This window comes from Diuraphis noxia, unplaced genomic scaffold (genome assembly GCF_037042655.1).
Source record: "Diuraphis noxia isolate RWA-SAM2 unplaced genomic scaffold, SU_Dnox_SAM2 contig0004, whole genome shotgun sequence".
NCBI classification, from domain to species: Eukaryota; Metazoa; Arthropoda; class Insecta; order Hemiptera; family Aphididae; genus Diuraphis; species Diuraphis noxia.
This window is the reverse complement of record NW_028301714.1, coordinates 42,166,927-42,185,180: the sequence shown is the minus strand read 5'-3', so window position 1 is coordinate 42,185,180 and position 18,254 is coordinate 42,166,927. Positions and strand designations below refer to the sequence as shown.

General features: G+C 30.5%; 2 protein-coding genes across 2 annotated transcripts in view; one reads left to right on the top strand and one right to left on the bottom strand.

Moving 5' to 3' along the window:
* Positions 1-2,194: 2,194 nt before the first annotated feature.
* Positions 2,195-3,641, top strand: Alg2 (alpha-1,3/1,6-mannosyltransferase Alg2). The gene has a single exon (XM_015516781.2). It carries the CDS (start codon positions 2,432-2,434, stop codon positions 3,620-3,622), a length of 1,191 nt encoding a protein of 396 aa, XP_015372267.1. The 5' UTR covers positions 2,195-2,431; the 3' UTR covers positions 3,623-3,641.
* Positions 3,642-4,796: 1,155 nt separating this feature from the next.
* Positions 4,797-18,254, bottom strand: part of Meltrin (disintegrin and metalloproteinase domain-containing protein meltrin) — a 30,072-nt gene continuing 16,614 nt past the window's right edge. The window contains exons 3-18 of the mRNA XM_015516782.2: positions 13,119-13,201; positions 12,968-13,043; positions 12,807-12,889; positions 12,618-12,733; positions 12,519-12,562; positions 12,272-12,436; positions 12,033-12,202; positions 11,751-11,966; positions 11,590-11,688; positions 11,321-11,480; positions 11,104-11,244; positions 9,145-9,317; positions 8,869-9,070; positions 8,597-8,792; positions 8,386-8,527; positions 4,797-7,181 (exon numbers count right to left, since the gene is read on the bottom strand). Coding sequence (XP_015372268.2) covers positions 5,738-7,181; positions 8,386-8,527; positions 8,597-8,792; positions 8,869-9,070; positions 9,145-9,317; positions 11,104-11,244; positions 11,321-11,480; positions 11,590-11,688; positions 11,751-11,966; positions 12,033-12,202; positions 12,272-12,436; positions 12,519-12,562; positions 12,618-12,733; positions 12,807-12,889; positions 12,968-13,043; positions 13,119-13,201 — 3,510 coding nt within the window. The 3' untranslated portion in view covers positions 4,797-5,737. The remainder of the gene's footprint in view (positions 7,182-8,385; positions 8,528-8,596; positions 8,793-8,868; positions 9,071-9,144; positions 9,318-11,103; positions 11,245-11,320; positions 11,481-11,589; positions 11,689-11,750; positions 11,967-12,032; positions 12,203-12,271; positions 12,437-12,518; positions 12,563-12,617; positions 12,734-12,806; positions 12,890-12,967; positions 13,044-13,118; positions 13,202-18,254) is intronic.

The window sequence follows — 18,254 nt, the reverse complement described above, 5'->3', positions numbered from 1 at the left end:
TACTGCGTCCACCGATGACATTATAGTTATACCATATCTAATATCTATGGTACCATTTTGTCGTATTCTCAGAAATTTAAAACTCTATTTTAAGTTCTATTTGACATACTTATAGGGATCTTACTCTTACAAATGCCAACTGCATTTATGGATATCAGCATACTATGACTGTATGTTTTGTATGTACCGTCTTATAATTTGAAGGTATTTTATGTTCATTTGAAAATTTGATGAGCTTAAATAAATTAAATTCAATTCAATGTTACTTCATAATTTATCTAAGTTGTTAGAGACGGGGTTACAGATAAATATTACAATTATTGAGATAATTTAAATAAAATATGATTGAATGTATACAGTAAGACTGAAAAAAAATTGTTTTAATATGCGTTACATCTTACATTACTCTACAACCATGGGCGTAGCGAGGGTGGAGCAGGGGGGCACTTGCCCACCCCTGATCCTCAAATTGAATTAAAACATTTTTTTTTTAATTTGTAATAATTAAGTTTTACGTGAACATTGAAATAATAAATGCGATATAAGAACATTCAAGTCTAAAAATAGTTTAGTGGGACCGAGTGTAATTGTTTTATATTTTATCGATTGATCTATGTGAAAATTATTTGAATTACGAGTTTTAACGCTAATCGTTTTGTACTTTATACATTATTACATTAATATCAACTTTTACTCAAACTGACAGCGATAATGTCGATTTTATAGAACTTTATAAAAATCACTTTTTCAAAACGCATACCTACTGCTAATAATATAGTGCAACAGTGCAAACAGTGCATGCCGTTCTGTCGTTCTGTGTTAGCGTAAATAAACCCTAACGAACTTGTTTTAATTTCCCCCCCCCCTGTTTGAAATCCTATAAGTTATAGTTACGCCCATGTCTACAACATTGAAAATAATATATAGGTACCATCATTATCATTATGCACGGCATAATATAGGTTATACACATATAAGATAACTAAATAAACATATTATATAAAGGTAAGCAGTGGCGTAATTTGGCCATGTTTGTGGGGGGGATAAAATATTTCAACATTTTACCTATACAGCTATACCCCCCTCCCATAAAAAAAAATAAAAAGTATTTATTATAAGCACCTTTCAGAATTCAGAGTAATATAATATGTACACATGAGACATGGAATAAAATCCGATTAAGTGTACAAATCGATCAGTTATTTTTAGTTCAATAGCACTACGGAAAAATATTAGGATAGGATAAGATAGGACAGATATGACAATTGACAATAGTCTTTCGATCGTCGTCGATCCACGATAAAATAATACTTTACTGCTCGGTGGTTTATTTTTGTACCACTACACAATGCATAAACAAACTCAAAACTTACACAAAACATATTCATATTGCAATAGTGATTCTTATAAACTTGCGTGGCTGCATTTAAAATGAACTAGGTACGAAGTATTTATGTAAAACTAGCATAAAGGATTTGTTTTTTTTGTATTATTTCTATAAAGTATAAAATATGTATAGGTTATTTATAATAATAATTCGCCGAGGTATTTGATTTCAATATATACATTACATTTATATAAAAAAAATAATAATAATATTATTAGACAAAGAAGTACATAGGTATGTAGTTAATCAATCTTAAAAAAAGGTCATGGGGGGGATACGACACCCAAATCCCCCCCCCGTAATTACGCCACTGAAGGTAAGTATCTAATATCCATAATAATTAATTAGGTAAGCCTAACACTCATATTAATAAAATAAAATAAATGTATATTGGCATCTTTTCATTTTGAAACTCTGTAATAATATTATATTCAGCCATAATTCAGCTGTACCTCATCTTCTCAACAATTCTATTAAATGGTCTTCTATTATGTCTCTGCACTTCTGCAGTCAGACCTGTCAGTATTTAATTAATAATTAAATTATTAAATTATACAAACGTGTAATATATATATATTCATGGAATCATGGTCAATGGATTTTGAATGTTATTCATAACAGTTAAGCTTAATAAATATTAAATAATAAATAATCGGTTTGCCTACATGATGTTGTCATCGAGATCGAATGCAGAGGACGATATTATATTGTAACCGCTAACCGCTAACCGCAAAGAGAATTACTCTCATAGACCAGCTTATAAGAGGAAGGTCTAATTGACTGATAAGATAGTATGATGGTAAGATAAGATAGTGCGTACGTGATTTAAACTTACGTGACAACACCGAACACGGTGGCCGGCGCCAAAGTTAATAAAATTTAATAATCTACGTTTCGTGTCTTCACATCGGGTTAATATATTTCAATGTACGTTTGACCGTTTATATAAATATATAATATATTATCTGAATACACGCGCGTTAGTGACGTGTCCGTTTGCCTATTAAGATACATGTTTTCGACCGAGGAGGGCGACGTCTCACGATGAAATTGAACGTGGTCTTCCTGCACCCAGATCTGGGCATAGGCGGTGCCGAACGGTTGGTGGTCGATGCGGCCGTGGCGATGAAGCAATCTGGCCATTCCGTGCGGTTCGTCACCAATCACCACAGCGTCTCGCACTGTTTCGAAGAGACCAGGGACGGTACGCTGCCGGTGACCGTGGTCGGCGATTGGCTACCGAGGACGGTGTTCGGCAAGTGTTACGCTCTGTGCAGTTACGCGCGCATGGTGTATGCCGCGTTGTACTTGACGTTTTTCAGTTCCATCAATCCTGATGTGGTGTTCGTGGACCAGATATCGGCGTGCATACCCATATTGAATTGGATGCCATGCAGAGTGCTGTTCTACTGCCATTATCCCGATCAGCTGTTGGCCGCGCACGACGACGCTCTCAAGCGGTACTATCGACTGCCGTTGGACTGGCTAGAAGAGAAGACCACCGCGTGCGCCCACATGATCTTGGTTAACAGTAATTTCACGTTGGACGTCTTTAGGAGTACGTTTAAAAGCATTGACACGCTGCCAATAGTCGTCTACCCGTCCATAAACACTGCGTTTTTCGATAACACCGAAACGATACAGTTGAAAGATTTTATGGAAGTGGACAGTTGTAAATATATCTTATCTATAAATAGGTTTGAGAGGAAGAAAAATCTGGGTTTGGCGATCCACAGTTTCAACTTGTTGTCAGACAAGAAAATAAAACTCGTCTTGGCCGGGGGTTATGATCCTCTGAATTTAGAAAATATCGAATATTTTCATGAGCTGGTAAATCTTGTTCGAGATATGAATCTCGATGAACGCGTTATATTTTTGAAATCTCCATCGGATGCCATAAAAATATCACTCCTTAGGCATTGTCTATGCTTGGTGTATACTCCATCCTTTGAACATTTTGGTATCGTTCCGTTAGAAGCCATGTACTGTTGTAAACCAGTTGTGGCAGTTAATAATGGTGGACCTAAAGAGACTATTGTAAATAATCATAATGGATACTTACGGAATGCTGAGCCCGAAGATTTTGCTAATGCTATAAAACAGCTTGTAGAAATTGAAGGAAAAGCTGAAATATTTGGAAATCATGGAAAAAAGAGATTTGATGATATTTTTTCATTTGGGGCATTTAAAAATAAAATAGATAGTATATTAGAAAATTTATATAAGTCTGAATAAAATACAATTTGGGATACTATTTTGTGATACTCGGTTATAAGTCTTACTCTTTTTCTATTAATTGATATTTTAAGTTTATTTTGAGACAAATGTTACTTATATTGATTTAATTTATTCATTTGATTAATGTAAAATAATATTTTATTTATAATTATGATTGCAATACATTTAGGGCATTTAAGTTGCAAGCATATTTTTAACCGTTATATTAATTTTTTTTCATGTAATATTGTTTTTACTGTCATATTTCAAAAAGACATTTTTACATTTTACTATTGTCTAATTAATATCATATTGATATTTAAAATCATTGAAATTGTAACTATACAATTTAAATTTTATATTTATTATCAATATTAATATCTATACTCTGTTAAGCAATAGAAAGCACATTTTGCCCAATTCCCGCTATTGAAACCGGTTATTCTAGGACAGGGTGTTCCGTAGGGTTATGGAAAAGAACTGATCTTGGTCGGACTGAGGTGCATTTTCTCTCTGAACAGAGTATACTATCATACTTTGTAAAAAAAAATCCCCTAGCACAGCTGAGCAATGAATAAGTATTGATTAATGAAGTGATTTTTTTTTTTTTGAGTATGTATACACAAAAATAAGTTTAAAAAATCCTTTGATTATCAACTTTGACGGTGGTTTTTAAAAAGAAAATTGGTCCTAGTTGTTATTTTGAAAAGTCAACATCAAAAATTCCCAATATTTTTCAATGACCTTGTGAAAAATAAAAAAATATCCCAAGTATTTGACTATAGACATTTGAAATGTTATCAAAAGATTTTCACTGTCAAAAATCTTAAAAATTTAGTACAAGGTTTCTCATGAATGATTCATGTACCGATATAAAAATGTTGAATAAATAATTATAATTGAGTCCGGACTGGTAGTTGACACTAATCACCATATCCAGACGATCCAGAGAAAACACTCCTTAAATATTTTGTACTGGATGTGCTTGTAATAACGTAGAACATTATTATAATATGTGTGTTACTCTAAAATCTAGGTAGTATCTAAAAACAAGCTTTTTAATTATGTAGATACACTAGAGGTACCACTATGTGGAATTTTATTATGATAGATGTAAATATTTTGGAAGTTCACATATTTTATTTAAATTTATAAGTTAATCTCAAATTCAGGATAAAAAACAATACTATAATTATTTGGTATAAAATTTTAATTTTGTTCTCGAATAAAAATGAAAAATAATATAAAATACAAGTACAATATAATATAATATACAAATACAATAAATAAAATAATTATATAATAATATAATAATAGACTATGAGGAACATGAGCCTTTGGCGTCAATAACATTAGTGTCTTTTTTTTCCTTTGAAGTAGATATTTGCAAAAAAAAAAATACATAAAAATCTAGCAGTGTGGAGTTTAACAAAAAAAATTACATTGTTAAGCAATTTGCAAATTTTAACGTTATATTTGTAAGATGTATAGTATTAACTGGTATTATAAAGCTTATACAAAGCATGGGATGAAAATGTATAATACATGAACACAAAACACATATAGAATAATATATATAAATTTCACATTAAAGTATTAAACATAATGACTAGTAAAATAAAAAGTAGAGAAGATAAATAAAAATTACGAATGGAGTTATAAAAGCCATGAAGCCTAAGGTAAATAATGCACCGGAAGGATTGGTTAATTATCTATATTAAATTTGATGCTTGGCTTGAATAGTATACTTAAAAACGAAAATAATATCATAATGCTAATCCAAAAATTTAAATTTGCAATATTTTCTGTAAAGGAACTAATACTTTTTGAACACAAATAAATTTAATTTTGAGTTAAGTTTATCACATTGGTTTTTTTTTTGAAGTAGTCATTTTGTTCAAAGAAATGAAACAATACTCTATGTACACCAAAATATTTACAGTTAAGAGTAATTAACTCCAAAATAAAAATGATAAATGTAAGCACCATTGTGTATGTAAAAAATTGTATATAAAAAAGCGGGTGTCATGACAGCAGTCTTTCGTCCACCCCCCCCCCTCCCCCCCCAAAAAAAAAAATAAATAAATAAATAACAGTAATAAAACATCCTTATGCAGTTTCTGTCGGCCAACATTACCTGTTGCCAGTGGTTGGTTTGGCCGATACTGGAGGATTATTCAGTACTTTTTCGTGGCTTTCAAATCTCTTCTGAATGTCGGCCACGGCTTTTGAAGGGTATCGACTTCCGTCCGAAAGTTTTTTTTTCAGACCGACCGTAGCTGTTAACGCCAACTTGCTGGCCACGCCGACAACCGGTTTCGGAAACAGAATGGTTGGTTTTTCGGCTGTAGGTTGGTTTTTGGCATCGAGCACGTCCGGCGAAGGGTTTAACGAACGGTTTTCATCGCAGTTCTTGACCAAGTCCGGTTGATCGTATGAGGCGGCCCGCGACTTGACGTCCACGGGGCGCATGTACCCAGAACTGGTGGTCGAACTGGCCGGCGATGACTTATAGTTTTCGTAAGTCTGCTGTGGCGGCAGATCGACCGATGGTTTGCTGGTGTAAATGGACTCATGATTGCGTTCCTGTATCGCCGACACGATCTCGCCCAGCAACGAACTCTCCAACGACTTGGGCACTTTGTACGTACCAGAATCGTCCTCGTCTGCAGCGTCCACCGCGGGGCGCTCGTCGATCACCGAATAGATGTTCTCCGAAAGCGGCTCCTCGCAACTGACATTTGCGGGCCGGTCGCCGTCGCGTCCGCATTCGGTCACAAACGGTCGTGGTATCTGGTAGTCGACTTGGGACTGGACAGGGTGCGCGGCCGGCGGTCGGGGTGGCGGTGGCGAGGTGGGCCTTGAACAGGAGACCGCAGACGCCGCCGCGGTGGCAACGCTGGTGGGCCGTTTACACTTCATCGACCCGAAGTTCGGTACGCGCGGCCTGTGATTGGCGTTGTTGGCGACGCGCAGGCTCTGCGCCCTGAGCACGACAGCTTTGTGTTGGTCCGCCTCCAGTGGCAACGGTTCCGACGGTACGTTTATCTCCTTCTGGAGGATCGGGTGTGATATTTCCAGTTTTTTCAACTCTTCTTTGTCGAACTTGGTGTTGGCGCGAGGGATTGTGGGTTTTTTCTCTTCGGTCTTTTGATTTTTCATAAACGACGTTATCCTGCGCAGTGTCGGGTAACCTCCCGCTCCACCGCCACCACTGTTTTTGTTGTCCACCGCCATCAACGACGCAGGTCTGGCCGCGGTCGGTACGGGTGGCGCCGGTTTCGACGGTATCGACACCAACTTGTGTACGGTAGACGATGTAGTCGCGTCCAACACCGGTTGACTAATCTGCAGCCTACCGCTTCTTTCGTTCATTGGGGCAGGCGCAGAAGGCGCCGGCCTGATTGGTGTCCGAGATACAACCGGCTGTTCGTTGATCACTATTGGTTTGATGCTAAATCCTTTGTAATTACCTACAAGATCTGAATGAAGTGTCGGTGGTTTTTGATTGTCTATCAATAGTGTACTTGAAGGTGATACAGTACCATTAGGTTTGTTACCGACTTCTGAATCGTTGCTGTTAAAAGAAAATTTGAAAATATTAAACACCAACAAGTGAAAGACCAATAGCAAAAGTTCAGTCGGATAAAATGTACGTGAGGCAAGTTTAATGTCTCATAGTCCAAGTAATGTAAATGTAAATACATTATAATATTTTATAATATAAAGCCATACACAAGCAATAACTTTAAATAATCGGTTTGAAACACAACAAAAAGCAACAAATAAAACAATACAAATTTAATTAGTGTTAGCTGTTAGGAAAAGCAAAATTCAAAACAAAAATACATACCCAAGGCATGTGCATCCTAAGTGCATTATATGTTATGCAAGAATTAATTTACTCTGTTGTAATACAATTTTAAATAAAATAAATGTCCCTAAATATAATTTATAATATTTAAATATTAATTACTAATAAAATATTTAACAGAAATAAATAAAATTGAAATTAAAGTATTAACATTTACATATTTTTTACATAAAAATGAGAAATTAATTAATAATTACTAATGACATGTTGGCATATAAGGTTTAAATTTTAAAATATTATTTTTATACATTATAAGCCATGATATATATAAAAATGTGTAAAACAAAAATTATTATATTCAATGCAGTTTATATTTTAATCGTTTAAATTAAAAGAAAAACATGCAAAGGCATAAAAATTGTGATCCTAGATACATTATTATTGAAAATAAAGGTTGTGGATCACTAGTTGTGTCAAATTATCAGGTGGTTGAATTCCCAAGACTTAAGTGTTAATATAAATATATAATCTCAAATTCATAGTAGTCTTAAACTATATGAATTATAATTAATTGTAAAAGAAAAATTATTTTGAATTTCCCCATACACCATCTTGCAAATAACTATTCACTTGAGGATTAGTTGTAGACAAGAGATTTGTAATAATAATATCACTTTTACTCAGACGAGATTTCACAGCATCAATATAATTTGGTGGTGCTACAGAACATGCATTGTTGATATAAGCATTTTCTAATATTGGCTTAGATGTATTATTATAAAAACTACTGGTCTTAGATGGTTCTAAGTAAATTTCATTGTTGTATTGTGTAACTAAAGATGACACAGTGTTTATACTAGGCAGCGGTCTAGTTGTTGTAGTAGTGCAAGCATTACTATTACCATCACCATCATCAATGACCAAATGTTGCAAACGTTCGATAAATGGCAAACATTTAGATACATACGATAGCTTTTTGCGGTTAGCTTTATTCCATTCAGATGGTGATCGATGATTCTTCGAACAATAAGCGAATAATAAAACTGCTAACAAGAGCGGAATGGCCCCAAATGTAAGAACATACATTCCAGTCATGAATCCTTTAAACGCTAAAATAAAAAAAAAATATGTGAATACAATAAATTAACGCAATAAAATAATGAACATTAAATAAGTACTGTTTGGACTGGATGCTGGTCCAGAATCTTCACTCCCACCAGGTCCAGGATTATCACAGTATGGTGGACCATAACCAGTTTTACAGTGACAATTGCCTTTGCTGTTACACACTCCATTGCCATTACAATCATTTTTACAATTATTATTTTGTTTTCTGTAATCCTCTACTGATATGCATTTTTGTTTCACACACATCTTAAAAATTCAAATCAATAAATCATTCTATGAAATTGAATAAAATGTTTATAGACAATATTATGATAGTACAAACCTTATTTTCACCACAATATGCACCATCTGGAGTTAAACCAGGATCAACATCACTTAGACCCAAGTCTATAATAGCAGTTCTACAAGGTATCATTAATCCATCATTGTTAAAGAATGTGTGCGATACAGTGGATACAGTCTCCATACCAAATTCTAAACGTTCGTTTTTGTGTTTACATTGTAACATTCCACATTTTAAATTTCTAAATTGAATAAATAAATAAAATAAAAACCAAACATCATATTAATGAATTATAATTAAAAAAAATTAACCTACTCTTGAGCACATTTTACATAAGACTTGTTCAGACGATTGTAACCACAGTTACCTTGTGGTGTACCTTTATTATTCATATTGTAACATTCTTTCGCAGATGATTCTCCAGTAGGACCCCATAATAAACGGCATTGATCTGCATGAGTACGACAAGAACCATCAAAACAAAATGCCTGTAAAAAAAAAAAAATGATAAAGTATAATGTTATACTTGAAGTTAATTAATGAACATATGAACATGTATAAAAAGCAGGTAAGTTGTGGATGTCGCTCTGATGTACAGTAGATTACAAGTGGGTTACTGTAATGGATGAAATTAAATTAGAACCCAATGACATTTTATCATTGTATACAAAAAAACGATTCTAAGCGAAGACGGTTTATCTATCTAGGATATATTATATATTATTAAAAAACTTTTATAAATTTCTATCTAAGATAATTTGAACATTGCCATAATTCTTACGTATTTAGTAAAAATTTGAATATTTTTCAACTGCTATTGTTACAATATGTTAGAAGCCTTGTATTAAATTTTCAAGCTTTTCTATCCAGCAAATAAATTTTTATCGATATTTATAGAAAAAAAAACTAAAAAAGTTGAAAAATTAAAATGTCAGTAAACAGCTCAAACCAAATCTAAATATTTTGAAAATTTTATCAAATATAGAAAATGCCTATATAAACATTCAGTGAAAATGTCAAGTATCTGCGGTCATTTGTTTTAGAGTTACACCAAAATAAGAAAATCGCTAAATATGAAATCCAGTGAAAATCCAATGTTGTAAAAATTTAAATTCCAAATGCTCATAAAAATTTAATTTGAATTTCTGGTGGATATTTTTCTTGTGATAAAGATTGAAAAACTTGTAAGGAATCTTGTATTAAATTTTCAAATCTTAGATTTAAAAAGAAAAATTTTCATAATTTTCTAGCTTTAAATTATTTGCAAATTTTTGTGATTTTTACATATTTTGTCAAATTTCAAACTTTGAATGTTTATACAAAAAAAATTGTGACTATGAATTTCTTTTATTTTTCAACTGCTATTGTAACAATATGTTAAGAGCCTTGCATTAAATTTTCAAGCTTTTCTACCCAACAAATAAATTTTTATCGATATTAATTTAAAAAAAGCTAATAATGATCGAAAATTGCAAATACCTATGAATAGTTCAACTTAATTCGAAAGTTTTGAAAATTGCATGGTGGATAGAATACACTTATATCAACATTCTGAGAAAAATGCATGTATCTATGGTCATTTGTTTTAATGTTACATCAAAAACCAAAATCGATTGTGCGTAAAATTTCCCATTTTTCCCTTAATTTTTAGTTTGTTTATCCCGATTATTTAGAAAACATTCTGTGAAAAATTCATGTATCTATGGTCATTTGTTTTAATGTTACATCAAAAACCAAAATCGATTGGGCGTAAAATTTCCCGTTTTTCCCTTAAATTTTAGTTTGTTTATCCCGATTATTTAGAAAAATATTAAGAATTTTTTTCTTTTGACCCCCCAAAGTCCCAAAGTACCAACTAGATTCACTTTCTGATCTAACTAGGAACTGAAGTCGAAAATCGAAGCACTTTTACTACCCCAAAACGTGATAACAGACACAAAAAAAAAAAATAAAAATACACATCATGGTAAAATCAATACATTCATCGCTTTGCTCAAAATCTAAAAGCACACATCATGTTAAAATCAAGTTTTATAATAAGTATTTATAAATTAAAAAAAGCATTTAGACATAACAAATGTTCATTTTTATTTAATTTATATTTTTATGTTATCGCCTCAAAGATTGAACAATATAATACTTGGTTAGAAAGTATTTGTATTTTTTTTAGCAATATAATTCTTTAAAATATTCTATAACATGTAATTTTTAATACTTAACTTTAAGAAAAAAAACAGATTTAAAAATTCAAATACCATACAGTTTAAAACAAACCTTATTTGTTTCACAAGTAGATCCATCAAATTTGAATACATTATCAGGGCAATACTCTGAATCTCCAGTACAGTACTCAGGTAAATCACATTTATTTGAAGCTGATCTACATTCTACACCAGCAAACTTTAAGCTACAAGTCTATGAAAATTAAATTTATTTTTAAGTATAGCATATTGAATATATACTAAAAATTCAAATGGCATTTTCAAATTACATTTAAATCACAACATTTTCCTGTAGCACAGGTGGCGTTTTCATAAAACATGCATGTTTCTGGATTGCAACAAGGATTTTTGCACATATCTTTCATTCCACAATCACACTGTTCTCCATCTTCTACAAAACTATTACCACACTCTGGGCTTCCAAATAATCTAACAATAGAAGCATAAAACTTGAGTAAATATATATAATTACACAAAATATATGTTATTTAAAAGAAAATGTGAGGAATACATTAACAATTATGGTTGATAAACTTACCCAACAGGTTTATTTCTTAAACAGTAGTCCATTCCATGCTCAAACGCTAGTGCTAAATATTCCATACTACAAGAACTCCAGTGGGTTGGGCTCTGTGCTCTGAACAAAAATATAAAATTAAATACATTGTTAGCAAAATTGAAATTTAACAATCATTTTACCCTGAAGAAGGTGCCATAACACATCGATCAGCTGGGCAATCACACTCAGATGTATCATGTTCCATACCCAAGTTGTGACCTATTTCATGTGCTATAGTTGTCGCTACCAAACCCCGTACAAAACTGTGGTCGCTATTTACACCACCACTAAATTCATAGGTACATATAGGTCCTTTTAAAGCTTTACCAACAATACCATTCTCAAATTGGAATTTTCTGAAAAAAAAAATAAATAAATAAATCATATAATATTTATGACTCTTAAAGAAAAATAATATGTACGTTAGTAATTGAGCATTATCATTAGGATGATCTTTGAGAAGACTTTCACGACGATAGTTTAAGAAATTAGTCAATGTAGTGTCACCATTTGACACTAATGTAATTTCATTATGTTCAGTCCATACAACTACTCCAACAAGTGTGATGAATATATTTAGTGGTATATAAAGCTGAAAAAAATAAAAATAACAATAACATTTCATGCAATGTTAAAATATTAGAGGGCAGTTACAGCTTACAGAATTAATTATATTTGCAATATCTTTAGTATGCTGATAAACTTTTGACAATTCATTATTAAAAAACTTATACTCTTCTTGGTCAACAACAAGTACCAATTCAATAAATCTAGAGTTTTCATTTTGATTGTATGGTCCCTTAAAAGACCTCGTACTTCTTTTCCCCTGCAAAAATGATATAGGTAGATACAAAACTTATATCAATATATCAAAGTATGTTGTTATCACTAAAAATAAATCTCCTTACGCGTTTGAGTTCATTAGATGTAAATTCAAGTGAACTAGGAAATCCTGAAAATTAAAATGTTATGTTTAAAATTCAAAAAATGATTTTGTAATCACTTACCACATGTATAATTAGTTCTAAGATCTTCATGTTTGTACAAAATATGGTACTTGTCACCTGATTTGCGTTCAACATTTTCAATATAATGGTATGAAATCCCATCAAAAAACATTCCTCTACAAAAATCAAAATCACTAATTATTTAATCATATTTACTTTTTTTATTTTAAAAGTAGTTATTATAATAACCTTATGCCATCACATGTAGAAATTGCTGCCCAGGAATTCGGCAAATGACGAATTTTACCATTATAGTTGCAAAATTCAAGTTCCTATTAATTTAATTATAAATTAACTGAATATGACTAAATTTTAATACTATTTATAATAAAATAAAAATGTAAATTTACATTTGCTTTTGGTCTATTTATTACATGAGCTCCATTTTTCTGATGTTTTTCAAAATAATTAACTGGGATTAGTCCTCTGTAAAAAGTTATAAAATAAATTAGTTTTATATTGATTACTATTTTTGTTGGTTTAATAATATTTTTAACTTACCTATTGAGGCTGAGATCAATAATATATTCTTGTTGTTTGTCGACAAATACTAAAGTAATACCATGAGCATGCTCCAGGCCATTCTACAAGTACAAAAAATAAAAATAATAAAACAAACATAAAAATCACTAACTCATAAATTCTAACTCTAGCAACTCAATAATTATTTTAAATCGTATTTTTTCTGTATTTATAATAGTTTTTTTTCTGTAATTAAAATTATAAAGGTAATAAAAAATGAAAAGATGATAATGTTGTAACCTTTTTGTTTAAATATGATTTTATGAGCATATTTGATGAATACCAACTATCTCATATTATACGGTATTATGTATTCTTGGTATTTTTAGGTTACCTACCAACATCTTAAGTTAATATTATTTTATTTAATGCATAATTTAAGGTATATAAATCGTTGAAGTATTTAAAATTTTAAAATGTGCGGCACATGTATGAAAACTGAGTATTAAATGTCTATTCAACGTCACTTTAAAGTTTAAATAGAGGGATTAAAAAATGCACTTAAAAATAAAATAATGTACCTGGAAATTACAGTAAACGAAATGCAAAAATTGTTTTTATTTATAATAGTGAAATATTATTGTCGTATTCTCGTGTTAATTGTCTATGTGTCATGAATCATGACTAAAATAGTTTCGTTTTTAATAGTATATCCTAACATTTATTTAAGACGTAGACTTTAGTACTAAATACTGACAATCTTATACCCAATTCTATAATTAACTACAATTAGTAATTTACTCATAATTTATTGTTATTGTTAAAATAAAATATAATGACTCAATAATTTATGATTCTAAATTTAAAGGTCCTAGAAACACCCATAACGGTTAGCTATAGTCGCAACAAAATACCGGAAACCCTATCTAAATCAACATGCAGAAATATGACTAATAGTGTTTTGAATTTGAAATTTAGATAATATAATTATTTGCGTCCCCATGAACTCTAATTGTAGATGCAATGTAATAAATTAAGAGGCTGTGTTATTACCAGCCAATATTTTAACGATGCATTGATATTTGGTAACTGATAAATATTTTTAAATTAAGAGGACGCCACACCCGCATGTATTGTCTCCGTCTTACAAACGTAGTATAACATAGTAAAATCTGTTTAACGCGGGACAACTGTCCTCCCTCAATATTTATAATAGAATTTTCAAAATTTCACAACGCATAGGCAAGAACTTTATCTGTGTCATAGTGTCGTTATTTTTTTGATAACATAAATATAATTAAAGTTATAATATAAGCTTAATAAAATACATTTATTTTTTATTTTTTCATTAAATTGCTTAAAATTATTGGTTTGTGCTATCAAAAAAATAACGACGCTATGACACAGATAAAGTTCTTACCTTTGCGTTGTGAAATTTTGAAAATTCTATCATAAATATTGAGGGAGAACAGTTGTCCCGCGCTAAACAGATTTTGCCATAAGATGTTACGCACTTGTAAGACGGAGACAACACATGCGGGACGCGGGTGTAGCGTCCTCTTGGCTCTTAATATATTAGTATCCAAAGTGGCAAGGCCCATCCTTACAGAGATCTATAATAATCAAGCCATCTATCAAGCAAAAGTCACATCAGCAATCTAATGGTATAAATGTAAAATTGGATTAATTTTTTTTAAATACATTTTGGTGTTGTAATATCAAGAATCCAACGACCATTCATTATTGCAAATCGGCACAGAGAACCAAAATTCAGAGATGAATCATCGCGTAAAAACATAGTTATATTAAATAAATATTTTGAATGTATTAAAATTAAGAAGTATACCTACCTAATCCAACAGAAACAAATAATAAACTAGGATTTTCTATAACTGTTTCGAAATTTTCCTTTTAATATGTAAGATATAATAATAATAATTTTTGTTTTGGTACCTACATTGTATAATTGTGCATGTATATATTGTAATTAGTAGGTACCTATTATTCTAATATTCTTCAATCGGCTTAGGTGCAGCATAAATATACGTAATATAATATTAAATTATGAGTCATCTGTTGCACCAGTGAGCTATCATACAGATGTAATCAAAACATCAAACATCAGATAGAGTTTAGATTATAGAAGCATTTTCTCTTCTTTACCAACAATAAATTTGTTTCAAAAATGTAATATAACATGAACACTCAGAATTTCGAAACCCCTATGATAACGTTAGTTATTTGTGTAATTATAATGACTATCGTGATAGAGGTGTGAAAATTGAGGAAGTGTGTTATTTTTTTTTTTTACAGCAGCATATTAAATTAATCTTTTAATATTTAAAGTAATAAAAAAAGAATATATTAAAATATAATCGCAATTATATAACAATATAAGTATAATTTTAGTTAAATAAATAACAAGGTTAAGTAAAGAAAAAATCACCATTCTTGATAACTGTTATTTTAACCAATTAAAAACATATAAAATTACATTTTTTTAATATCATCAAAAATTAGTATAAATGATAAAAATAAGACACAAAATAAAAATTATATCAATAATTACTTTTAATTACTCTGCAATTGAAACATCAGCGTCTTAGGAGGACGTAACACTGACATTTGTTGTTTCCGCCTTACAAGCGCATAATTATGGCAAATTTACGTTGAGCAGATCACGTATAGCTTCGCTAATTTAAAAATTTGAGTGAATCGACCTTTTATGAAACTTGATGGTAAGAACATTATTTGTGTTTGTATGTTAGTGCCTTATGATAGTTCATATTTTTAGCAAGTTATGCTTATATAACAGGGGTCACCAAATGGCGGCCCGCAGACTGAGAGAAAAAGCCAATAATATAATTATATTTTCATTAGTTTTAGTTAAATAATTAATAAGTGTATATTTTTTTTATTTAGAAATAAAATATTTTTGGCCAACCGGCATATTATAATAAATACTATGTATTTTGAATTTTTATGGCCCGCGAGAATTTTTCGAATTCTTAATGTGGCCCGCGGAAAATAATTAATTAATTAATTGGTGACCCCTGTTATATAATATATTGTAGATTAAAAATCCTTATAACTTAGTTAAAGATTGAAATATCGTAAAAAAACCAACATACAAAAGCAGATAATGCTCTAACCATCAAGTTTCATAATAGGTCGATTCACTCCAATTTTTTAAGCCACGCGTAATCTGCTGAGCTTAAATTAGCTATGTTACGCACTTCTAAGACAGAAACAATGAATGTCATTTACATCCTCTTAACATAGGTAGTTGTAATTTTTAGTCAATATTTTTTGGGTGAGTGTTTATTTCCCGTTCTATTTTTTTACTAACAAAAGATCATGAAATTCTGAAAAATGTCCGTGTATCACAACTTTATAGCATGGTTCAAATGTCTATTCAACTCAATTTTTATCAGTCAATAAATTGTTCATATTTTTCTACCAGAAATAATTTCTATATTTTTTAAAGTAACTAGTAACCCACATAATATCAATAATTTGCTTAATATTGGATTTATTAACTCAATAATAATAATAATAATACTCTGAAAATGTGTCACAAATGTTTTTCAGTAATTTTCATAGGTACCTGGTAAATATTTTTAGTTAAAATTGATTCTTCTATTAATTTGTTTAGACATTCAACTTCTTTTTATGTTATAAAATTGCTAGTAATTTACGAATTAATTTTTTGAACAAATGTATCATTGTATTAAACTAATAACAATAAATAATTTCTTTTCAAGTTGAACATATTACATTATGTATACTGTATAGTGTATACATTATCTTGGGCTAGAGATACAATTTTTTTTTACCGATTTCGAGTTACAGTTACCATGATGGCAACCAAACAATAGAAAAATTGACAATGAAATTAATTAACTTATAAGTTATATGACGTTATAATTTTGCTTAACAATATCTAAGTTACTATTCTCGTAACTAATGAATAATAAATTATTTTACCATAGCAACCGATAAAAAACGAACCCATAAAATCTGAATGTATTTTTTTCGTAATTGAATATTTTAGACTGAACGGAGTGATGAATGTATTGATTTTACAATGATTTGTGTGTTTTTTTTTGTGGCTGTGTACAGCACAACTACTCGAAATAATTCTTAAATTTCAAACTTTGGGGATGGTTTCTGATGGAAAAGTGGTGCAATCCTTGGTGCATTATAGAGATCAAAAGTTAACATTTTCCAATAGTTTTCAACAAAAAATCGAGAAAAACAAAAAAAAAAAATGACAGAAAAACGGAAATTTTTACGCAAAACTATAATTTTCGACCAAATCGATTTATTAATACGGTTGTAATTCAAAAACTAATCACTGTAAATATTTAAAATATTTACCAAATGTTTATGTTAGTGTTATCTATATACAGTTTAATTCTTATAGTGATTAAAAAATGATAAGAATACATACGCAAAATTTTTTGTTATTAGCATTTGAAGTTCAAATATTGACAAAAATTCGTCAAAACCATGAATATTTGCAAATAATTTTGTAGTTCAAAATTCATAAAATTGTTTATATTTATATCTAAGGTTAAAAAATTCAACACTAAGTTTTTCATAAGTATTGCTTCAAATAGCTATAGAGAAAATTTGAAGCGTCATTATAGGATAAATGTTTTGAGCGTTTGAGTTTTAAATTTTTATGAAACCCGGTATATGTATATCTATGATAATTTAAGGTATTATGAATTATGATAACTACATGCAATGTTTTTGGAAAAATTGATTAACCATGCCTTATGCAAAATGCGTCCTAATTGAAAAATAATATATTTGTTTCAAAATAGAATATATGACAATATTTAAATATAATATATCCTAGACTGATAAATCATCTCCGTTCAGAATCGTTTTTCGTATACAACGATACCTATCATTGCATTCAAATTTAACCTACCCTAGTCAGAGGTTCACCCCACCCGCTAATGTACAGCAGAGCGGTACCCACTTACCCGCTTTTTTAAAGTTGCACCTAAGTATTTCCCTGGTTAATAAGTTATGATACCAACCTCGTTGATGCATATTTTTTAATTATAATTTAAAAAACATACCATATACTACATAAGAATATATGATTCAATGTTTTTTCGAATGTGGAAAAAAATATAAAGTAGCTTGTTACGTTTAAAT